We start from the raw sequence: 26,101 nt of genomic DNA on the forward strand, positions 1-26,101 counted from the left end.
CAGGTGATGCAAATGAACCAATAAACGCTAGAAAGTGAATCACAAGGCACATAGAAACAAACAAAATAGGACCATATGCTCACACGAAACATGGCAATTTGACCAGTTAGCTTTGAGCAAAGTGACACATCTATGACACAATAAAGTCACTGCCCCAGTTTCTCTTGCTCCAAATTAAAGGCCACTACACAGTAAAACATTTTTATGTATGTAAGTTGACCAGACGTGCCACTTCCCAAGGAAGTGTTTTTGTTTTTAATACAAGTCAGTGGTCATTATTGCCTGCTAAGTGGAAGATACGAGAAGCATCTGATACCGAAACCTGGGAAACTAGAAAGTACCGAAACTACCGAAATGGTGGGACGACTTGAGCTGTACATGGTTCCACAACGCGACTTTTGCATGATATTGAATCAGAGGTAGACAAAGAAGATCTGGCCATTGATCGATTACATGAACTGTTATCTGCAAAAGAGGAAACGCTGCTGGAGTTGGATATCGGAGCAGAAGAAGGGAAAAACACAGATGACTTGGAGAATTAAATTCTTGAGGAGTATAAAGGGTGAATCATCACCGTGAAAACGCATGCGCACTGAGTGATACGAAGAAGCAGCACAGCCCCCTCACTAGTTAAGTTGCCCAAGTTGATTATCTAGAAGATTTTTGGAATGATGTGCTGAGCAAAATAGAGAAGTTTAATTACTTAAAGACGTATCTAACTGGTGTTGCTTCAAAGGCAGTAGTGGGACTGATGTTAAGAGACAGTAATTGTGATCACACAATCGATCTGCTGCAGAATCGGTTCAGAAGAAAATACCTGCTTATTAACACAAATATGTGCTAAATCTCTGCCCAGTAAAGAAATCTAATAACATCTGATCTGAGACAACTTTATGGTGAATGTGCAGTACATATCTGCAGCTTAGAATTGCTGGGTGTCGTATCGGAGGCATATAGCAGCTTGTTGTGCCCAGTTCTGTTACAAATGATTGCAGATGACATTGCTCTCCAGCACAGTCGACAGAGACGAACCAGTGATAAATGGAAAGTCTCAGAAGTTACGGAATTCCTGCAGAAAGAGATTCTGAACAGAGAAATAACCTTGCATCTCATTAAGCCAGGTCATTCCAGAGACAGCCAAAGCTACCAGAAATCATTAAAAGACAAGACACAATTTAAAAATGAAGCACAGAAAGCACAAAGTCAACAGCTGCAGCACACAAAACAGAACTGTGTCTAGAAACCGATATTGCTGCATGAAAAGACAAACTGATGAAGATGGGACGATGCTTTGTGTGCCTTGGGCCAAAGAATATCGCAAGACTAAAATGTGCTGTAATGTATGTGGAAGCCGACACAGTTCTATTGGTGAAAAAGGAGAGAAGCATACTTCTGATGGAGATGACAAGTTTAATGTGGTTTCTTCTTCGCTTCACATTCAGTAAAGATACAGCCCGCTAAACAGAACAATACTATGCTGATGCGGACTGTTAGAGCGTAGGCAGAAGCACTTGGTGGATGCAGAAGCATTCGCTGCTTACTGGATGGAGGCAGCCAGAGAAGCTTCATCAGTGAACACAGTTAGAGCTTTAAAGTTACCTATGATCAAGCAAGAAACAGTCACTCTACGTACCTTCGGCTCTGCAGCACCAGCAACAGTAAAGGGCAACACAGTGAAGGTAACGCTGCAGAATATCTGGAAGAAGGGGCAGAAAATTTAAATAGAAGCACTCGAGACACCCTAAAGCCTGATTTATACTTCTGCGTCTGACATACGCCGTAGGCTGTGCGTCGGTTTTCATTTATACTTCTGCGTCGTTGACCGTGTCGACATGCAGTACTGCAGTGTCCACGGACATGTTGCTTGTGTAACCCACAGTACCACGGCAAAAGCCGAAGAAGAAGCAGCTTGTCGGGGAAGCATCAGCCGTGACGGTGGCAAATAAATGTCAAAGAACAGATCATTTATTTAAAACTACAAAAAAAGAGATGACAACGGAACAGGAGAAGATGGTATATCTCCACAAGGACTTGTACCACGGCAGAACAACATTGTTTATCGCGGACAACAAAGTAATGTATACTGCTATGTTTTATAATAAATGATAAGACACTTGTTCTTTGCTTATCTTTTATTGTTACACCTTATTTAAAATAAAACAATTACAGTGCAAAAAAACACACACAAAACTCAAATATATACGGAGGGAGGGGTACTAGCAGACCAATCACAGCACTTGCGGTCTGCGTAGAATTGACACGCTGTGACATTTTTGGAGAGGTGCACGTCAGGCTACGCCATAGCCTGCACGTACTATGCATAACCTATGGCGTAGATTCGGTGCAGAAGTATAAATCAGGCTTTAGGGTGCATCCGTTGTGATGAAGCTCCCAGGTGAGCACATCATAGTAGACCTAAAACAACAAGGCTTGCAGTTAGCAGATTACCCTGAAAATGGCACTTGTGATACAGAGTTGTCGATGCTTATTGTTGCAGATTATTACTGGTGTATAGTGTCGGGCCAAGTACAAAGAATAACAGTCACACTTGTAGCCATTGAGAGCATCTTTGGATGGTCAGTGCAAGGCCCAGTCAAAATGTCCAGTGTTGCTGATGCAGCCTGCATGCAAGTGCAAGTTACTGAAGACACATTGGTTTCAGAGCATCTGAAAGCCTTCTGGAAAATAGTGTCTCTCGGTATCGCCATGAAGCAGACAGACGGTCTTGAGGAAGAGGAGGCTCTTCACAAGGTTGAGAAGACATCTCGGTACAAAGACGAAGTTGAGCTGGTGTGGTGACCTGACAAACCAGAACTCCCAGATAACTACAGAATTGCAAATAAAAGATTTGAGGGCCTTAAGAGAATGTTGCAATTAGATGTAGTGCTGTGTCACCGATATAATGAAGTTGTGAACGATTACCTTGAGCAGGGCATCATCGAAGACATGGTGGAGGAGGAGTCATCTCTGGCAGCTATGAAGTACTACATGCCTCATCATGCTGTTCTCCGTTCAGACAAGGCAACATCAATACTCAGAGTAGTATTTGATGCCTCATCATATGACACTGGCTCTCCATCACTTAATGAGTGTCTACTTACCGGTCCTAATCTGAATCAATATCTTCTCAGCATTTTAATAAAATTCAGACTGCATGCAATTGAATTTACAGCAGATATCAAAAAGGCTTTCTTGCAAATTTCTCTTGCAGAGATGTGGTGCGATTCCTCTGACTCAAAACTTCTGCAAATGGATGACTAACTGTCCAGCATTGAAGGAGAAATGGAAGACAATGCTAAATGAGCTTGCGCCAGAGACAGAGACACCCAGCTCTGTCATGAAAGTACTAGGCTTTGTCTGGAGATCTAAAATAGATGATTTTGTCTTTGATCTGACTGCATTGCTGGATGCTGTAGCAAAAAGGGAGAACACCAAAAGGATTATTCTAAAACTCTCTGCTTGCATATTCGACTCCTTTCACTGTGCAAGTGAAATGCCTTTTTCAAGAGATGTGGATATGAGACCTCAGCTGGGATGAGGAGCTGCCTACAGATCTTGCACAAGAATGGCAAAGATAGTGTTCAGAACTTCCACAGGTCCACCTTATAGTCATCCCCAGCTGTCATCAAAATTGATGATCAGTGTCATGGTACCAACAAAGGCGGATTGGATTGGTTTAGTTTTGTCAATTCAAAACTAATCCTGTAACCCTGAGTTTGTTCAGCCACCATCATGGTACAAGCCTCCGGTCCTGCCCTGATTATTTCAAATAAACAGTTAATGTGTTGTTGGATCAAACAAGCACAAGGAAAGTAAGAACTGTTCTAGCACTGGGTAGACAGCCTTCAATTCCAAAATGTTGATATGCTCCAAAGCCTCAATTGCTAAGCTGTTGCTCCACCTCTGGTGAAGTGACCCTTAGAAAGGATCACTTAGAGCAGGGGTCTCCAACCTTTTTTTACACCATGGACGGGTTACGTTTTGAAAATATGGTAACACTTTAGAATAGGGAACTATTAATTAACTATTAACTATGACTTGTCCCTCAATAAACTAATTTGCTGCTTATTAATAGTTAATAAGGTAGTTGTTAAGTTTAGGTATTGGGTAGGATTAGGGATGTAGCATAAGGCATTAATATGTGCTTAATTACTACTAATAAATGGCTAATATTCTATTAATATGCATGCTAATTAGCAACTAGTTAAGAGACCCTAAAATAAAGTGTTACCGAAAATATTATCGTGGACTGGCGGGGGTAGTGGTTCAACGGATCGTATGGTTTTTAAATCACAGATCGGATGATTTTTCGGATGAATAAGCAAGAAAAAAAATTGAAGCACAGAGAATGAGAATGCCGTGAAGGTTTTTTTGACAATTATATTTGTAGCATATGTACCTTAAATGCATTGAGACGTGAAAGAGGAATCAACTCGGTATTTCTGAGCTGTGCTCTGGCTGTGTGTGAGAACAATGCATGAGTAACAAATTGAGTTCTTTTTCGTTTCTTTTTCTTGTGGTTTAAAAACTGATGTCACATGGACTGTTTTAGTGATGTCCTTGCTACGGTTCTGTGCCTTGAACGTGGTACTTCCCTTGCAGTCTGTAGGTTTAGAAAGCTCTCAATTTTATCAAAAATATCTTAATTTGTGTTCAAGATGAGCAAATGGCTTATGGGTTTTGAACGACACAAGGGTAATTAATGACAGAATTTTCATTTTGGGTGAACTAACCTTTTAATAACAGAGAAAAGTAAGCTAGCTACAAAGTATATTTTGACATTCTGTGACCTAGCCTTTCTTTCTTCTGTGGAAATTAGTGGTGTGATTGCTAAGCTCACCTATGCTCTGTTCTTAATAATGCTCCAAACGGTAGATTTTTATGTAAGCCAAATGTCTGGCCAATGTTGTCAGCCTTATAATGGTGTCCTTGACTGCATTGGCACATTTCTGGTCCTCACAATGACAAACGACAAAACTAAAACTGTGGGGTACAGAGGAAGGTGGTCACACTTTATTTTAAAGCCCAATTCTCACTATTAACTAACTGTTCTACAACTTTTGCCTTAATAATCTCCTAATTTGCTGCTACTGCTGCAGCAGAGTGAGTTGATACTGACTTGCTAGATTTGTTACTGTTACTGCTACAGCAAACCCTGCCAAGTATTTGAATGTTGAGTAGTGAGCTCATTGGCTACCAATAAAGGAGAGAACCAATCAGCTGTGCCATGTCATGTGATAATGACGTCATACTGAGTTAGATCTTTTGGACTGTGCCATCTAGAGTTTCATGCCAGAACTTTGTATTTCTGTCATGACAATTCTCAGAGTGATTTGCAAGCTAATATAGATGACAATGTTAATGTATTTGGTCTTGGCGGAATAGATCTGCTACGCTGCTGCTGCTATTGCTGCTGCGGCAGAGCAAGTACAGAGACTTTTGCTACTGCCAATACATCCACAACATGCTGCTGTGAGCATGTAAGGAATATTGCTGCTGTACATATAACATATGAATAATCCTCCACAAAGCAGGAGACAAATTAACAATACAAGCCAATGTGTACATGTTGCTGAGTATAAGGATATAACTGCTAAAAAATTGATATGCATGCAAGAGAATGCTTATTTAATTTAGCCTGTTTTCATGTCTGTTACTATCGGCGTGTCCTTAGAGCGCTTACATTCTCTAGACTGCGTTTGCTCCAGCTGTATAAACACAGATGCATAAATGCTGCTGCTAATATGCCTAATATTTCACTCCTGCATACGATGCAAACTGCTAACATTACACTTATTTTAACCTTGTTTATGGTTGCTCATTTTTAAATTCTATTAGGCAGACCATGCAATACACACAGTGATATGGATTAAAAGAGCACTCGCTTATCTTAGATGTTGATTTCAGACATTTCTGTAGTGCGCTGCTACTGCTACAGCAAACACTGCCAAATATTTGAATGTTGAGCAGCGAGCTCATTGGCTACCGATGCAGGAAAGAACCAACCCAGCAGGCACCAGACGTCTATGTAACATCAGGTTGACGTTGGACATGACGTCGGACAGATGTTGCATTTTGGTTGAAAATTAAAATCGGCTTGACGTCAATATATGACGTCAATTTGACGTTGACTTAACGTTGGATTTTGGTTGCACAACCTAAAAACAATAAAATCCCAACGTCAGCTGATGTCAGTATTGGACATCAATTTAACATTGACATTAGATGTTGAATTTACATTGAATTTTGGTCAACCGACGTCGCAACCGAAATGTAACCAAATATCAATGTCTTATGATGTTGTGTGCCTGTTTTGTGCCTGCTGGGAATCAGCTGAGCCATGTGATAAAGATGTCATTATGTCATATTGAGTTTGATCTATCGGACTGCGCCATCTAGAGTTTCATGCCAGAACTTTGTATTTAGTAAGGTAGTTGTTTAGGTATGGGGGTCAGATTAAGGGATCTAAAATATGGTCATGCAAAATAAGGCATTAATATGTGCTTTATAAGTACTAATAAAAAGCCAATATGCTAGTAATATTCATGCTTATAAGCAACTAGTTAATAGTAAGAACTGGTCACCAAAGTGTTAAGAAAAACAAAAACAAGCAAACAAAAAACATTACAGAAGGCTCTGTAACTGTCAGAAATGTTCGATTCTGTCACCTTCAGTTGCTAAAGGATGTGTTCCTGGTTGCTATGGCAACTCTACTTACCTGACACCAGTGTTATTTTACCAGTGTCACATCAGCAGAAGTGCTGTTGTTCCAAATACCCAGCATGATGATGATTTGACTCTAGGCATAAGTAATGGAGTTAGTGTGAAAAAATGATTATTCAGTAAAAATAATAATAATAGTACACTGTAAAACCCAACAGTTAGGGTAACTCAAACCGTTTGAGTAAACCGATTGCCTTAAAAACCTAAAAAAGTCTTAACAACCTGGAGCTGAACACGCTCAAAACTGTGGAGATGATCGTGGACTTCAGGAGAAACCCCCCTGCTCTCCCCCAACTCACCATCATGAACAGCACTGTGACTGCAGTGGAGTCATTCAGATTCCTGGGCACCACAATTTCTCAGGACCTGAAGTGGGACAATCACATTGAGTCCATTGTGAAAAAGGCCTAGCAGAGGTTGTACTTCCTTCGGGAGCTGAGGAAGTTCAACCTGCCACAGGAGCTGCTGAAACAATTCTACTCCGCCATCATTGAATCTGTCCTCTGCACTTCAATAACTGTCTGGTTCAGCTCAGCTACCAAATCTGACCTCAGAAGACTACAGAGGGACTACAGACTCCAGACTGCTGAGCGAATCATTGGTACAACCGTCCCCACTCTCCAAGAACTGTACTCATCCAGAGTGAGCAAAAGGGCTGGTAAAATCACTCTGGACCCCTCACATCCAGCACACTCCCTCTTTGAGCTGTTGCCTTCTGGTCGACGCTACAGAGCTCTGAGCACCAGAACGGCCAGGCACAGGAACAGTTTCTTCCCTCAGGCAATCCATCTCATGAACACTTGACAATAAACGTGGAACACTCAACACTATTATACATTATTTACTTAACACACATACTTATTTGCATTTCAAATTTGCACATATCATACCTGTACATAATTGTCTATATTATATATAGTGTTTTTGCTATTTTGTACATTGTCTATTTTGTATATTTGTATATTATTCTTTTTATTATCTGTGTCCTGTCGCTGTCATTCTGTTGCACTGTGGAGCTTCTGTCACTATAACAAATTCCTCGTATGTGTAAACATACCTGGCAATAAAGCTCATTCTCATTCTCGTTTCCCATCATCTCCACAATTAGTAAAGTCATTAAAAATTACCAAGATTTCGAGTAAATTATTTATCTGATACTTCGTGTGTTTGCAGGGCTGAGTTTGAGAGTCAGAGGCACAATTGTGATGGAAATCAACCTGGTTCAAACCTACTACCTTTAGTTACCATTCAGATCCCGATCACTCTCGCGCGTCTTGCGTCACTGAGTCTGTGATCTAGAGGAGGCGCGATTCAGTTCCCTCTGCTTTCACTCATTCAACAAGCTGTGCATTTTCTGAGAGGTTCTGGCAGGTTAACAGCAGAAAACAGCCCTATCACTGGTCAGAAGATATGGAGTTGGGGAAATTGAACCGAACCTCTGCAACCACACGGTAACGCGAGCGTCGATGAGGAGAGGACTGAAGAAGTAAGTTACATAAACAGGAACACAACCGGCTTTAAATACATCGGATGTGTTTTATTATGCGTGTGTGTATAAGAGAGAGAGGAGGAGAGGATGCGCATGAGGTTTAGATTTGATATAGTCGTCTTTGAAGTAAAGACAGGAATAAACGACATCCTAAATGAATATTAAATGATCGACGTATCCGTGAATAATTTCTCTAGATCAAAAGGCAGAGCAGTGACATGGGTGAAGAGAGAGAGAGAGAGAGAGAAAACCTGCAGCCTACAGAAATGGTTCATAAATTATCAATGTGTTGCGTACAACGAACTGCGTAATACATGCTAGTATCATATAATTTCACATCACCTGAATATTTCTTATGTTAATTTGGAGAACTGTTTATAGTGTTTATATGACTAGGAAATGACTGAATACAGATCAGATGTTTTGATCAAATGTCTCTTTTAATAGACAACTTTTTTCAAAAAAAAAAAAAAATGGTGCAGCTCATTTACATTCATATATGATAGGCTATCTTACACCTTATTTACAATATGAATTGCAGTTATTAAGAACATTAAAGGATTGTTAAGGTTTCAGTACAAATTAGGCATTAAACTTGTACCATCGAAAACATTTGTTAATGTTGATTACCAAAACTTTACCTCATCCCTCCTTTTTTAAGAGAATTTACAAATAAAATGTAAAGCTTATACATCCGTAAAAGCACTTACATTAATTTTAAAACCTGTGTATTATTTAAGGTATAAAGTTGTTTTTTATCATAATTTTTACAGTAAAAGGGATTAAGGCATATCTTTGTCAAGGCATTGAAACTGGAAAAATGGAATAAGTTAGTACTAGATTAGTCATGTTACAATCCATTGTAGTATTGTGGCTGTTGTATTAAAACAGTGAATATTTCAACATTTACAAATTACATCATAATTGTAAGTGCTGCACTGTATCCCATATTTTTGCTTATTTTTCTGGTAATCTCAACATTATGCCACACATGCTATCAGTTAATCTTAACTTGTATTGAACCCGGAGCATCACTTTTACAATTACTAAAATCTGAACTCTGTTGTACTACATGGTCAGATTGTGTGTTTGAGTGAACCACGTGACCTTGTGCATCAACATCCTCCATGAATGTGTGTGTTAGCCAAGGGAGAATACGTGAATTTCATTTTAAGAATGAAAACATACAATTTAAAACTGTTTATTAAAATATAGGTTTATAACTCACTGCGTAAAATTTATTAAAGGTGGTTTAAAATGGTACATTTAAGATGTTATTGTTACATTTAAATGCCTTACTTAAAAATTAAAATGCACTTGTTTTTTTGCATGGCATATGGTGCAGCACCCTTATATCCTGCATCTTTTGAATCAACAATCAGTGATTTAATCATTTGTGCATGTATTTTGTGTATTTTAGCCCTAATTTACTAAATGACTGCATGTATGAAATTGTGCGCACTTTAGTTCTTTTCAGTATTTCTGTTTAATTAGTGGTTCTTTATGGTTCTCAGCCTATGTCATGTGCATCTTTCTCGCAGTGAATGCTGCTTGATGGCCTTAGCTGTCCATCAGTGTTGAACTCCTTAATCAGGGTAGACACCATACTGAATTTTACATGGATAACAACAAGGCTGTGATAGACAGACTTACAGACTTTACAGTGATATGCGCTGTATAAATGTCCTAGATCACAAGTATTTTTTCAAATCTCACAACTTTTACAATAGTTTTACCAAGTTTCTGTCTACTGAAAGAAAGTCTTTTAAAGACTATTAATCAGCTGAAGAACTGGCATGTTGTTAGATAACAGTACAATCCATTCATTACAGCTTAATTTCAGTCCTGTCAAAAATAAAATATTGCGCTACTTTGACTAAGGTCTATAGTTTCTCTTCTTCTCAGTCTACTAGAGAAGACTGATATACATTGCTTTGAAATCACTAGATAATATGAATAGTTAAAATTTAAAAATACATTTTTGGTGGGTGAAGAGATTTGAAACTACCTACCTACCTGCTCAGGATGACCTACCAATAGTAACATTTCTGTCATGACAACTCTGGGAGGGATTAGCATGGTAATGTAGATAACAATATTAATTTGTTTGGTCTTGGCGGAATAGATCTGCTACGCTGCTGCTGCGGCAGACCAAGTACCGAGACTTGCTACTGCCAGTATATCCACAACATGCTGCTGTGAGCATGTAAGAAATACTGCTGCTGCACATATAACATATGAATATCCCCCATATAGCATAGATGATCACCTCATAACAGATCTATACAGGTGGAGCTGGGGAAGGTGGAGAGTTTCTGAAGCATGCTGCAAGGACTAGCCAAGTATTTGAATGTTAAGCAGCAAGCTCATTGGTTGCTGATACAAAAGAACCAATCAGCTGCACCATGTGATGAGGTCATTGTGATGATGTCATTGAATTGTCAGATTGAGTTAGACCAATCGGACTGCACCATCTAGAGTTTCATACCAGAGCTTTAGATTTAACCCACAAACCTATCCCTAACACTTCTGCATTTGCTTCACAAGCCACAAAAGATTTTATGCTTTCACAAGCTTAAGAGTGTAAGATAAACTGTCTACAGAATAATACGTTTAAAGGGATAGTTTACACAAAAATGGAAATTCTGTCATTATTTACTCACCTTTATGTTGACCTCATTGCGGAGTCCAAACTAACCTTTTGCTACACAAGTCAATGGTTGGTGATTTGAGAAAATTCTGGTCATAAATATTTTTAGTGGCCATGTAACTGTATTTGCATTATTTGATATTGTCAACTGGCAATATCACCATTTTACCAATGGCGATTGTGACTCATCGCCTGAAGCACATGTGACTCATTGTGACACTTATGCTTAGTGAGTGGTCATTTCTTTCTTCAGTGGAACGTGATAAGTAAAATTTTAACTAGTATGTTTATGGTCTTCAACAAGCTGCAGAGAAAAGTGAGCAAAAGAGGCACTTTTTACATGGACAATACAATCTTACATATTTTCCCACAGATTCTGAGGCTTCGACCCGTACACTCTTAAAAGCATCACTTTTAGAGTCAAATCTTAAACTGCATAAAATTGCCTCAAACAGCATGGGATGCAAGCTTTCTCACCCTCAAGGACTTGAGTCTCAAAGGTGAGAGCCTGCCCACACAAAGAAGCCTTCAAACCTTTTTTTTTTTTTTTCGTGGCCGTTGCATACACCAAATGACTTCTTCGTTTACAGATCAGAACCCAGCTGATGATCTTTTCACCAGGCCTGTGGCTGCGTCACAACTCACCAGCACTGTATGCACTGTTTAAAGCAGTGGTTTTCCAATTGTGGTCCAGGGGACCCACTGCTCTGCACATTTTGTAGATCGGTCTTATCAGACACACTAAGTTCAGTTTAGAGTTCTCTACTAATGAGCTGATTATCTTAATTTGAGTCAGAAGGGAGACAAATGTGCAGAGCAGGATTGAAAGCCATTGCTTTAAAGCAAATGTCCTGTACAAGCATCCTCAACCTGAAGCACATGAGTTCTTTGGACTGGCTCATGAAATGGATTGAACTAGGCCCACATATAAATTTCAAGTTTTGCTAGCCACACTAATGAAGGAGGACTTGTCTCTGAGTGGTTTCAGGGCTTTTCTAGAACAGCAGAAATGTATCTTAACATACAGTATATTTATCTTTAAGAATGGTTGTACTGAACAAAATTATAAATGCAACACTTTTGTTTTTGCCCCCATTTTTCATGAGCTGAACTCAAAGATCTAAAACTTTTTTTTTGTACACAAAAGCCTATTTCTCTCAAATATTGTTCATAAATCTGTGTTAGTGAGCACTTCTCCTTTGCTGAGATAATCCATCCACCTCACAGGTGTGGCATATCAAGATGCTGATTAGACAGCATGATTATTGCACAGGTGTGCCTTAGGCTGGCCACAATAAAAGGCCACTCTAAAATGTGCAGTTTTATCATTGCTACAGATGTCGCAAGTTTTGAGGGAGCGTGCAATTGGCATGCTGACTGCAGGAATGTCCACCTGAGTTGTTGCCCATGAATTGAATGTTTATTTCTCTACTATAAGCCATCTTCAAAGGCGTTTCAAAGAATTTGGCTGTACATCCAACTGGCCTCACAACCGCAGACCACGTGTAACCACACCAGCCCAGGACCTCCACATCCAGCATCTTCACCTCCAAGATCGTCTGAGACCAGATACCCGGACAGATGCTGCAACAATCGTTTGCATAACCAAAGAATTTCTGCACAAAGTGTCAGAAACCGTCTAAGGGAAGCTCATCTGCATACTCATCGTCCTCACAGGGTCTCGACCTGACTGCAGTTCGTCATCGTAACCGACTTGAGTGGGCAAATGCTCACATTCGATGGCGTCTGGCACTTTGGAGAGGTGTTCTCTTCACGGATGAATCCCAGTTTTCACTGTACAGGGCAGATGGCAGACAGCGTGTATGGCGTCGTGTGGGTGAGCAGTTTGCTGATGTCAACATCGTGGATCGAGTGGCTCATGGTGGCGGTGGGGTTATGGTATGGGCAGGCGTATGTTATGGACAACGAACACAGGTGCATTTTATTGATGGCATTTTGAATGCACAGAGATACCGTGACGAGATCCTGAGGCCCATTGTTGTGCTATTCATCCACGACCATCACCTCATGTTGCAAGGATCTGTACACAATTCCTGGAAGCTGAAAACATCCCAGTTCTTGCATGGCCAGCATACTCACCGGACATGTCACCCATTGAGCATCTTTGGGATGCTCTGGATCGGTGTATACGACAGCGTGTTCCAGTTCCTGCCAATATCCAGCAACTTCGCACAGCCATTGAAGAGGAGTGGACCAACATTCAACAGGCCACAATCAACAACCTGATCAACTCTATGCGAAGGAGATGTGCTGCACCGCGTGAGGCAAATGCTGGTCATACCAGATACTGACTGGTTTTCGGACCCCCCCAGACCCCGCCAATACAGTAAAACTGCACATTTTAGAGTGGCCTTTTATTGTGGCCAGCCTTAGGCACACTTGTGCAATAATCATGCTGTCTAATCAGCATCTTGATATGTCACAACTGTGAGGTGGGTGGAGTATCTCGGCAAAGGAGAAGATATTTATTTGAGAGAAATAGGCCTTTTGTGTACATAGAAAAAGTCTTAGATCTTTGAGTTCAGCTCATGAAAAATGGGGGCAAAAACAAAAGTGTTGCGTTTATAATTTTGTTCGGTGTAGTAAATTTGTAAAAAAAAAAAAAAAAACACAACTCACACACAGTAACACTGGCGTGATTCTGGAGAGAAAGAAATACATACTGCTGTCTGTAAAGCACTGTAATGACAGAGGTGTTGGTAATTATAATTGCCAGACCAAATGAGTGTCTGCAAGAAAATTGAGAAAAATCATTACTTTCAGAGACTTTCAAATCATTACTTTTATTTATTTATTTTTTTTTTTAAATGAATGACGCTCAAGCCAAACAGAGAAATGTGGATTTATTATTATTATTATTATTATTATTAGGGGTTCAAGTGCATAGTGCTGAAACCCTATTGTAATTTTTAAGATTTCAAAGATCTTCTGACCTAAAATTGATCAGGCAGACCAAACCATGAGGTGTAGAGACCTGAAACTATGAGGGATGGTAGTTCCCGCCCCGTCTGCAACGTCACCAAGGCTTGCCGATAACTCCTAAACCACTCTTTACAGAATCCTTGACTCAAGACGAACAAAACACACAACAGATTTGATCGCCACCCTGGCAATATTGTTGGCTATTTTGAATTTTTTTTAAAACCTACTTTTGCGAAGTAGGTGTAGGTTTTTTGCCCAATCAGAACCAAACCAGTGCAGAACAATTCTCTGGAAAGTGAATATCAATAATAATCAGACAAAGTTGTGTTTTCAACTCACCGTCGCAAAGTGACACCAAAACGTTCAAAAGAAATGGGGCCACTTTTTCTAAAATGGCTATAACTATAACTCTTGAAAGGAATGAGATGTTTACACCAAACTCGATACACATATGTAAGACCTCAATCTGAGGTCACGTGACAAAAAAATTTGGAATTTGCCCAGTGCATGGTACTAGGACAAAAATGTAAAAATGGCTATAGCTACGCTTCCGTCTGATTAACTTGAAAATTCTCATGCAGTGTCTGTCCAAAATTAAGTGCCATAGCTGTCTATTTGTGTACCTTAAAAAACATGGCTGCCATCGGCCAATGAAATTTGAGCACCTATTAGACTAGATTAACGGAGGCCAATCAGAACTAAATTGAGTCGGCCTTTTTGACCCACGGCTCTAAAGGTCTGTGAGAAATTTGAAAGAAATTGGCCTAAATCTCTGTTAATTCTGAACAACTTTGCCTCAAGAACCACTGCTGTCAATCAAATTGTTTGAATTATTCAAGATTATTTAAAGAAACTACTTTTGCTTAACCTCAAAAAACACTTCAGTACAATTCTCTGGACTCTCTAGGTCAATAATTATCAAAAGATGTTGAACTTTACAATTTGGTTAGCTATAAGAGTGTCATTTAGAAAATGGGCATGGCCAAATATACCATTGAAGCACTTGAACTCCGGAAATCACTACTAGATTCGCAAATTACAAAACTTTGACGAACACTAGTAGTACTAGGACAACACCATTCAGACACCACAGTGTAGGATTTAGGAAAGAAGAGAGAGACACAATGCACCCATGCATGTAACAGATAAAAAAAAAAGATACCAACAAACTCATCCTTTAGACATTTTTATTAGATTTAACTTTTGTATCACTATTTTGTGTCCATTGTTCAATTGAGAACTCTAGAGTTGGAAATGTACACTGATAATTTTGAAGCAATAATTGGAACAAAATTCAGTTTAATGATAACATGTAAAATGTAATTATTTTACTGACTCTCATATAATTAATCTGACTGACCTAAAGTTGTTAATATGTAAAGGTCAAGGTTCTGTCACTTTCGGTCTGGTTTATTTTTTGTTTGGTAACAGAGCCCTGACACTCCTATCGTCTTGTCTTTGTGTGAGTGTGTGGTTTCGAGTTCGCACAGGCCAAGCATTCTTTCGTTGGCATGATGTGTTGTATGTTTATAAGGGCGTAAATTTCATCTAACAGTAGGGGGGGACAATAAACAAAATTTCTCGAGCAATTTTTGAAGGGGACACAAATAATACAGCCAAAATTGTACTTGTAAAGATAGATATGTATACACAGCATGGAGACCGTGTTTAAATATTAGTTCGGTTCATAGGTTCACCATGCGATCATATTATACAACCCAAATTAAGGAAATGTTGGGACGTTTTTAAATTTGAATAAAACGAAAACTAAAAGACTTTCAAATCACATGAGCCAATATTTTATTCACAATAGAACATAGAGAACATAACAAATGCTTAAACGGAGAAATTTTACACTTTTATCCACTAATTGAGCTCATTTCAAATTTGATGCCTGCTACAGGTCTCAAAAAATTTGGCACGGGAGCAACAAAGTGCTGGAAAAGCAAGAAATTTTGAAAAGATTTAGCTGGGAGAACATCTAGCAACTAATTAAGTTAATTGACATCAGGTCTGTAACATGATTAGCTATAAAAGGGATGTCTTAGAGAGGCAGAGTCTCTCAGAAGTAAAGATGGGCAGAGGCTCTCCAATCTGTGAAAGAGTGCGTAAAAAGATTGTGGAATACTTTAAAAATAATGTTCCTCAACGTCAAATTGCAAAGGCTTTGCAAATCTCATCATCTACAGTACATAACATCATCAAAAGATTCAGAGAAACTGGAGAAATCTCTCTGCGTAAGTGACAAGGTCGAAGACCTTTGTTGGATGCCCGTGGTCTTCGGGCCCTCAGACGACACTGCATCACTCATCGGCATGATTCTGTCATTGACATTACTAAATGGGCCCAGGAATACTTCCAGAAACCACTGTTGATAAACACAAACCGCCGTGCCATCTGCAGATGCCAACTGAAACTCTATCATGCAAAAAGGAAGCCATATGTGAACATGGTCCAGAAGCGCTGTCGTGTCCTGTGGGCCAAGGCTCATTTAAAATGGACTGTTTCATTGTGGAAAAGTGTTCTATGGTCAGACGAGTCCAAATTTGACGCCGTGTCCTCCGGGCTAAAGAGGAGGGAGACCTTCCAGCGTGTCATCAGCGTTCAGTTCAAAAGCCACCATCTCTGATGGTATGGGGGTGCATAAGTGCATACGGTATGGGCAGCTTGCATATTTTGGAAGGCCTTGTGTATTTCAGCAGGACAATGCAAAACCACATACTGCAGCTATTACAACAGCATGGCTTCGTAGTAGAAGAGTCCGGGTGCTGAATTGGCCTGCCTGCAGTCCAGATCTTTCACCTATAGAGAAGATTTGGTGCATCATTAAACAAAAAATATGTCAAAGATAACCACAAACTCTTCAGCAGCTGGAAACCTATATCAGGGAAGAATGGGACCAACTTCCAACACCAAAACTCCAGAAACTCATAAACTCGATGCCCAGACATCTTCAAACTGTTTTGAAAAGAAGAGGAGATGCTAAACTTTGGTAAACATGCCCCCGTCCCAACTATTTTGAGACCTGTAGCAGGCATCAAATTTGAAATGAGCTCATTTTGTGCATAAAATTTTAAAATTTCTCAGTTTAAACATTTGTTATGTTATCTATGTTCTATTGTGAATAAAATATTGGCTCATGTGATTTGAAATTATTTTGATTTTATTCAAATTTAAAAAACGTCTCAACATTTCTGGAATTCGGGTTGTAATTATTAAATTATTTTGCATCCTCCACATAGTATTTTAGGTTTTGTTTGCGACTGAGGATGTCTCTTATTTAGATATTCAATCGCAGCAAGCCACTACTACCCAACACATTTGTAGGTCTAAAATATTAGCCTAATATCAGTTCACACTCAGGTTTATCGCTGTGTTATTTTGTAGTGGGTGACTTACTGTCCAACAAGCTACGGTATTAAACAAGCTAAGCAAGGTAGCCTTATAATCACTCATAGAAAAATTCGTCGGATATCATCATTTTTTGTCATGACTAATTTATTTATGATCCAGCATCATCTTTATTAAAGAGAAAGAATCACTTCATCCGATGTTTAAAGTGAATAAAATAGCCTTGACAGCCTACTTACACATAACTACTGAAGCACTCTGTTCTCTCCACCGGACTCGTGTTTGTATCGGTGAGGTAAAGGGGGAAAGCAGGCAGTGGACCAAATCACTGTGAGGCAAGGGAGGGGGGACTCAAAACGTTTCTAAACTTAAAACGCTTTTTTGCATTTATATTGTTTTACACAACTATTTTAAGTATATTTCCTTCATATTATTTACAATACTCAGAGTGGTTTGTGATTATATTTTAGGGGGACAACCCTCAGAAGGCCCCCATTCTCCCCGCAATTTACACCCCTGGTTTGGAGTGTGATGTTCAGATTATAGCACTTCTGTCAGTTCGGTTTCGGTTCAGTGTCAGGGTTCAGACATTCATGCTCTATGTTTTGTCTTTGTTGTCAGCACACGTGTTGAGTGTTCATTCTCTCACCATGCGGTCTTGTCTCATGCCTTTTTTTTCCTTTTGTCGTGTTTGGTTTAGCATACGGCTTGTGAGTGGTCTCATTGACCATGTGTTCTTGCGTTATGTTTTGTGTGAACAGATGGCTTTTGTGTTCGTTTCTATATGCAATGTGTTCTTCTCTCTATTGTTGAACACTTGTTACCTGATCATTGAATAATTTGTCCACCTGTCCTCCTTTGCTATCTTCACTGTTTGCTTTCCTATTTATCCTTTACTTGTGTTTTCAGTCCTGTGATAATTTGTTGTCTTTAATACCCTTGTGTTCGGTGTCCTGCCCCATTTCTTCGGGGTAGTTTTTATTTCTTTTTTGAAATGTAATAAAAAGGCTCTGTGCTCCGTGCATTAGTCCTCACCTCATCCCTTACCTCAAATCTGACAGTAAGAGCCTACCTGTTTAAAGGGAATGTTTCTTTGTAAAAAATAAAAATAAAAAAATTTAAAAAAGGCATAGGATTTTAGATCACAGGGGTTGCATTTGTATGTGCGATTTACTGAACAAATCTTGAATGTATAGAAAGATAACTAAATCAGAGGTTTAGAGATTGGGAAATGTGCACTTATGTGAAGGAAAGAAGGAGGAATATAGCAATAAATTAATTTTCTGATGTCTCTTTATGGTTTTGCCCTTTTTAGGGTTAACAGACTTTTTTTTTTTTTTTTTTAGTTATTTTATTATTATTATCTTTTTTTTTCATATGGAAAAGTAGTTTCTGCAACTCAAACAAGTGTTTCTGTAGTAGAAGTATGACTGCCAAGGTCATAGGTTTGATTTATGAAAATGCATGAACTGTACTATGAATGGTACATAAAACTAACAGCTTTGGGTACAAGTATTTTATAAACGCATAAAGTAAAGGTTACGATTAATTACATTTGTTTAACACAGTCAAATATAAGCAATGCAGTTAGAGCATTCATTCAGTTTGACATTACAGTTTTATTCTGTGCAATCAGTTTACAATTACTGCTGGACTACTGATGTGAATGAGTGTATAATCATATATTATGCTTTCTTTCTTTCTTTCTTTCTTTCTTCTGTGTGTTAGTGGCTGCTCCTGACCTCCTTGATCCTAAAACAGCCACTCACAACTCCAAACCACGCCTGTCGTTCTCAGCTCAGCCTGTACTGCTGAAGTCTCCAGATGACTTTGAGCCTCGTGTGACTGTTATGCGCTGGAAAACAGTGCTGAGCGTCTTCCTGCTGGTGGTGCTGTACTTGATTATCGGAGCAACTGTGTTTAAAGAGCTGGAACAGCCTCATGAGACATCCCAGAAACTGGCCATCCTGGTAGAAAAACTGGAATTCCTTGAGCAGCATCCATGTGTCAACTCATCAGACCTGGAAAACTTAGTGAAGGTGAAACAGCTTACATGCACACAAACCAAATATTGGACAAAACACATGTTGGGCTACTTGGGTTACACATTTTAGGTTTCTTATTTATCTGTCCGGAATGTCAGGTTATTCTGACTTGATGCTGGGCTCATTTTACTTATTATTTTCATCTTTAAAATAAGAACATTTGATTTATTTTTATTGATGAAAATAATATTTATTGGCCTGTCTGATCCTGGGATGCGTTTCCCAAAAGCATTGTAAACCAAAGGTTTACGGGAAACGAAAGAAAGAAAGAAAACACTTTTTCACTGGAGAAGATTTGCCTTCTGTTATAGACCCAAACATTAAAATTTTGCCTTCTGTCAAACCAGTCTCACAGTCAATCATACTAAATTGCTTCCATTACAATCAAGGAAACTGTCAATGCTACAAGCGTGTGAATGAAGCTTTGTTGATTAAAATAAGAGCTGGTATTTTGATGGGAGGAGAATTTTTAAAATGGTTAACAACACCGTGTGTGTCTGCTTTGTAAACGAGGCACATATGCACACATGGAGAAGTATGGTGGAAGCAGGAACACAGCTGAAGCTTTTTTCCCTCTTCTAAAATGGTAGAGTTGGAGATTTGTGTAAGACACGTGGAAAGACATAGCACTTGCGTGCTGTTGCTCTTTTGTTGGTTTTGATTACTTCTATTGTCCTCATTTGTAAGTTGCTTTGGATAAAAGCGTCTGCTAAAAGACTAAATGTAAATGGTATGTAAATGGATAGAAAGTGGCACCGAAACAAAGGATAACTTCAGACTTTTTTGCTAAACTTGAAATTAAATAAAATACGCTTTACAATCATAAGAGGGGGTCTCTCCTCAACCACCACCAGTGTGTAGCATCCAGCTACAGTACACCAGCACCAGTGCGCTCACCACACACCAGCTACAGGTGGAAAGGAGAGAGACAGATCCAATTCAAAGCATGGAGATTATTAGGAGACCATGATTGACATGGGCCAGTGGAGGGAATTTGGCCAGGTTATACCCCTACTCTTTACGAGAAGTGCCATGGGATTTTTTAGTGACCACAGAGACTCAGGACCTCGGTTTAACGTCTCATCCAAATGACGGTCTTCACAACAATCATCCAGTACAAATCAGGAAGATAAAGGTAAGTTATGATGCTGTACTTCTTTTTTTTTTTTCTTCACATTTTTGAATACCAAATAGACGTGGCTCTTAGAAACAATTCACTGAAAGACAACTAAGACGCTAAAATAAAGTGGAATGTGCATGGAATCTGCAGCTTGATTTGCATGTACAGTAGTGCTAAGCTAAAGTTTGCATTTTGTATTAAAAATACTGTTAATCAGCTAATACTAAGTTGTGTAATTAATAATGGCAGTGTAGCAGAGTAATGATATCAATATCAAGTTCAAGATGGAACACAACACAATTGTACATGTTTTTAAATATGTAGGTAATGCTATATTATATCTATACTATCCAGGAAAAAATGCAATACAATACTGCTGTTGTACTGATAAAAACAATTATTTGGGTAATAATCTGTAATTAAGTAATGTCAGTAATGACACCTTAAATATCAAGACATATATCTAATGTGTATTTGGCTGTGTATTTATTGTGTTGATTATTGTACAGCAGCAATGAATTCTAATTGTCTGAAAAGCATCTTCTGTTCTTTTGCTTACATTTTCAGAGGCATGGATTTTTGTGTTTATTTTTATTTTTTCCTGTTTTACAGAGCGGCCACTGAAGTCAGTGATCAGCCAATGATCAAAGAAGCATTGCAGCATCAGGCTGCATATGAACCCTAATCTAACTGAGCCGAAGAAATCAGTCAGGCCATAGTAAATTGCATTGCTAAGGACATGATACCCATTCACACAGTAGCAAAACCAGAATTTCAAAAACTGATGGAAACTACAGTTCCACTTTACAAATTTTCCACACAGAAGTGGTCAAAGACAGAGATACCAAACATAACAATCTAAAAGTCTAAAAGCGTGTGGCTTAAGGAAAATGGTATGCAGCAACCACTGACCTATGGACCAGCAGTGAAGGCATTGGTCCGTGCATAAGCTTCATAATTCACTACCTCAAAGATTGGAAACTTCAGTCATTTTTTGAAAACATGTTGCAGGAGGAACATTAACAAAATCACCAAAAATATCCCTGAAATAATTTTTTACAGATGCTTTGGCTTCAGAGAGCAGAGTAAGACTGTCAGCATGATGCCGGTGCTAGGTACCATGCTCTTAGACATTGTTGACATGAAAAATGAAGACAGTGCTTTTCTGATGACTTTGAGGCCACGGTCAACTGATGAATTGGGGAAGCCTCAAAATTGACATAGATGGCAAGACTGAAGGAGAGAGCTGTCCATGCCGAGCAAATCAGCACTATCCATCCTCTGAAAGGCAGTGACAAAACTTGGCCACCCTGCTCAAGAAAATCACCTCCACAAGGCACCAGAGAAAAGAGAAGGATGAAGGCAGCAGCACCCTGAAGAACTACCTCATCTTGCTGCTATGGCTCAGAGGTTTCTCTGCATTCCTAAAAGAGGTGTTCCTTCAGAGAGTGTATTTAGTGCCACTGAAAAACAGTTATTAAACCTTTATTAAGAGGACAACACTGAAATTTGCAACCTGTTTTTCAATTTCTTTTTGTAAAGATCAGAAAAGACACCATATACCAAAATAAAAATATCATGTTATGAAATATTTCATATCATAACATGCCTACAACAATCACATTCAGGGACAGCAATTACTGGAAATGTAAAGTGGAAATGTGTGGTTGCTTCCACAGTTGCTCCTAAGAACAGGTCCCTCGTCTTCATTTTTAACCTTTGCCCACATTATCTTCATCAGAGTGACACTTTATGTGACATTGTGGCCTTTCCCTCTTTTGTCTGTGCTGAATGTAATTTGCATGGCGCGGTTCTTGTGGGTCGATTCGGAGTACAGTATTTTAGAGGAAGCAGCAATACCATTTCAGTGGTGATTGTACTTGCTTAAACCAGTCTGTGGGTGTTTAGTATAATATTCATATTTTTGTGCTTAAAATAAAAAATGTTTAGTCAATTGTTGCTCAGACAGATGCAACAGGTAATTCTACTGTGGCTTTGTTTGGAGCTTTGTTTTCACTGGACTTCACTGGACTCTGGTCAGAGGAGAACTGGCCCCCCAACTGAGCCTGGTTTCTCCCAAGGTTTTTTTCTCCATTCTGTCACCGATGGAGTTTTGGTTCCTTGCCGCTGTCGTCTCTGGCTTACTTAGTTGGGGGCACTTATTTTCGAGCGATATCATCTACATGATTGCACAGATACTATTTAAACTAAACTGAGCTGGACAATGACATCATTGAATTCAATAATGAAATGCCTTTAACTGAAAATTGAGTGTTTAATCTTGTCATTTTACATTATTGACACTATTTTCCTATTTTGATTTTGGAAAGTTGCTTTGACACAATCTGTATTGTTAAAAGTGCTATATAAATAAAGGTGACTCGACTTGACTTGACTTCAGACATCAGTGTGCAAGGAAAGGAGATAAGCTAAGTCATTTATGTCTTTAGGTGTTTCCTTTATACAGCGCTTGGGTTTAAGTCTTCTTTCCCTTCGAGTCTAAGAAAGCTCACAGATCTATTCTTGTTCTAGTCACACACACACACACACACACACCTCACAGACATTTCAGTCCTTGCTTAACTGTGCTGCTGATTGCTACTTGAAACAGCGCAGCTGAGGCTCTTTGCCTTTCAGATAATAGATCACATGTGTTACAATGGAGCTCTCCATGGCCTTGATCATCTCCATCATCCAGCAGTGTACTGTACCTAACGGCCCAATCACAAAAGTATACTTAGTTGTTGTTTTTTTTACACATAGACTTACACATAGACTTTAGCATAGACTGCAAGAGGATTTACTTTCCATGGTGCTGGTGGAGTGATTGATGCAGGCTGATTACAGGAGATAGGTGTAAGAATAGAGATCTGTATCTAAGATCTGTATAGAATAGAGACACCTGAATATTGATGGGGTAAATTGCATGTCTCACACATGGCAGAACTTCAGTGTGCATATTAGTGGAATATTTTGATATTTTATGCAGATAGCTTATTATGGGTCACAACCATTTTATTTAGAAAAAAATGTGAGTTTGCATTTTAAATGTGTGGACATGCTGAAGCTCCAGACATGTGTTCCTCAAGTAATTTTATCACAAAATGAATACACATTCACCAAAGAATTATTTTATATAATATTTTCATATATATATATATATATATATATATATATACATTAAATATTTGTTGAAATACAGTACTGCAGTTAACTTCTTGAAAATGTGAAATGTGAAATTTCCTGCTCAGTCAGTTGCATGAAATAAGGGGTGGGACTACCTGTCTGGCCAACCAATGACGGATAGGGAGGTTTTTCTGAAATCTGCTTAGAAACGGTCATTATTTTTGTAATTTCAATTGATGCTGCTAGGCTGTTAATCATTAAATATTTTAATATGTCATACACTGAGGCAGAAACAGTATAACTTTGAAATGTGTGTGAACATATGAATATTTTTGGAATATGTGTACTAATAGAAACCTTTTTCTCTTATCACAGCAAGTGGTGTCAGCGTTACGAGCAGGAGTGAACCCTTCAGGAAACTCATCTAATCAGAGCAGTTTATGGGATCTCAGCAACTCCTTCTTCTTCGCTGGAACAGTTATTACAACCATAGGTAGTAAAGGACACACACAAACATACATGCAGTTGAATACTTAGTGAGCTATCACACTATCTACTACTTGGCATCTTTTTTTGACTTTATGCATTGTTTCTGTTTAAGGCTCATAAGAACAGTGATTGTACTCAACATGTATGTTAAAACTGCCAGAGTAAACCAATCTTCAACCAGGCTTCAATCTGAAGTCAGTTTGTGGATTTTTTTAAGAACACTGTAATGAAGTCAAGCAGTTGATGCAAGCTGACAGATGGAGCTGAGTCTGCTCAAAAGCATTAACAGTTAAAAATAATAAATTTTTGTCAGAGAAATTGAATGTTTATTGCCCACAGCGGTAGAGCAGCTAACAGATGGCTTAGCGCATGCAAGGCAATTAAACATACACTTTATATACACTGTAAAACCCAACAGTTAGGTTAACTCAAACCGTTTGAGTAAACCGATTGCCTTGAAAACCTGACAAGTTAGGTTAACTCAAACCGTTTGAGAAAACATTTAAGTTTTTAAAAACTAATAGTTATGAGTACTCTGAACTTATTTCAGTTGAGTTCACTAAATAAGATATATGCCCAACAAGTCACGGTAACTCAAACCGTTCTAGTAAAGTTGAGTTCACTAAAATAAGATATACATTGCAGTTAAGTAATGAAGTGATTAATTAAGTGCTGATTGAGCATTAGTGATGATCACCTGCTGTTAACAAACAGAATCACTGAAGAAAAGAGAAACACAAGAACAACTGACTTTAGACACATGCTTAGATGAAATCAACTGAAATAAAATACATTAAATCTCAAGATCTGATTAAACAACCCCACAAACAGCATCACCAGCTCCACTTATTAATAACCAGACTGACTTTATTTCTGTCAGACATCTACAGAAGATCTTATTGAGAATTAACTAAGGTTTAGATGTTGATTTATTGTTTCAATTGAAGTAACCATGTTAGAGATCAGTGTCTGCTTTAGTTGGGCTCTTGACCCTTGACTTCTGTGTTAGTAGTTTTTTTTCTCTCTCTTTTTCTCTGGCTGTTGTAACCATGTGTTTTTCAAACATATTTGTTACAACTCAAAAGCCCAGAGGAAATGATCAGTAGTTGGTTGTTATATATTTATTACGACAATCATCTGTAAGTGAACTGATCTCATTGAGAGTGAACGTAGACTAATTGTGTGTCTAGTCTCTGATTAAATGAATCTTGTATTGATTATAGTAAAAGTGGTTCTAAGAGCCACTGGTTCTGTGACAGTCAGTTAATAGAAAGGACTTTCCAAACAGTTTGTCCACAAAAAGTTTTAATCTATTGTAGCAATCAGACTCACACAGACATTAAGAATTAGCTTATGAACCTCAACAATGGTGACCATTTAAAAAAAATAAATAAATAAAAATTCATGCTGCAATGCATGCTGGGTACTAGTATAGTACAAAACTCATCCATGGCTCCCAGCATGCATTGCTGCATGATTTGTTTTTTTGTTTTTTTAATAGTCACCATTTTTGAGGTTCACAAGCTGATTCTTGATGTCTGTGTGAGTCTAACTTCTGCCATAGATTAAAACCTTATGTGGACAAACTCCACAAAGTCCTTTCTATTAACTGACTGTCACAGAACCACTTTTACTATAATCAATACAGCATCCATTAATCAGAGACTAGACACACAATGAGTCTACGTTCACTCTCAATGAGATCAGCTCACTTACAGATTGTCATTATAAATATATAACAACCAACTACCAATCATTTCCTCTGGGCTTTTGAGTTGTAACAAATATGTCCGAGGAACACATGGTTACAACAACCAGAACAAAAGAGAAAACAAACAAAAAAACAACTAACATAGAAGTCAAGGGTCAAGAGCCCAACTAAAGCAGACACTGATCTCTAACATGGTTACTTCAAATGAAACAATAAAACAACATCTAAACCTTAGTTAATTCTCAATAAGATCTGTAGATGTCTGACAGAAATAAAGTCAGTCTGGTTATTAATAAGTGGAGCTGGTGATGCTGTTTGTGGGGTTGTTTAATCAGATTTTGAGAGATTTAATGTATTTTATTTCAGTTGATTTCATCTAAGGCTATGGCTGAAGTCAGTTGTAGTAGTTCTTGTGTTTCTCTTTTCTTCAGTGATTCTGTTTGTTAACAGCAGG

The 26,101-nt window shown here is 38.6% G+C and overlaps 1 protein-coding gene across 3 annotated transcripts in view; it reads left to right on the forward strand.

Annotated features, from left to right (window-relative positions):
- The first annotated feature begins 7,975 nt into the window (after positions 1-7,975).
- The window catches only part of kcnk2b (potassium channel, subfamily K, member 2b), a 56,131-nt gene continuing 38,005 nt past the window's right edge, over positions 7,976-26,101 (forward strand). For all 3 annotated transcript variants that reach the window (XR_009267615.1, XR_009267616.1, XM_058756191.1), the window contains exons 1-3: positions 7,976-8,209; positions 18,885-19,195; positions 23,823-23,940. Coding sequence is in view for 1 of the 3 variants with exons in the window: in XM_058756191.1 (XP_058612174.1) it covers position 8,209; positions 18,885-19,195; positions 23,823-23,940 (430 nt within the window). In the remaining 2 variants the exon portion in view is untranslated. The remainder of the gene's footprint in view (positions 8,210-18,884; positions 19,196-23,822; positions 23,941-26,101) is intronic.

This window comes from Onychostoma macrolepis, chromosome 20 (genome assembly GCF_012432095.1).
Source record: "Onychostoma macrolepis isolate SWU-2019 chromosome 20, ASM1243209v1, whole genome shotgun sequence".
NCBI classification, from domain to species: Eukaryota; Metazoa; Chordata; class Actinopteri; order Cypriniformes; family Cyprinidae; genus Onychostoma; species Onychostoma macrolepis.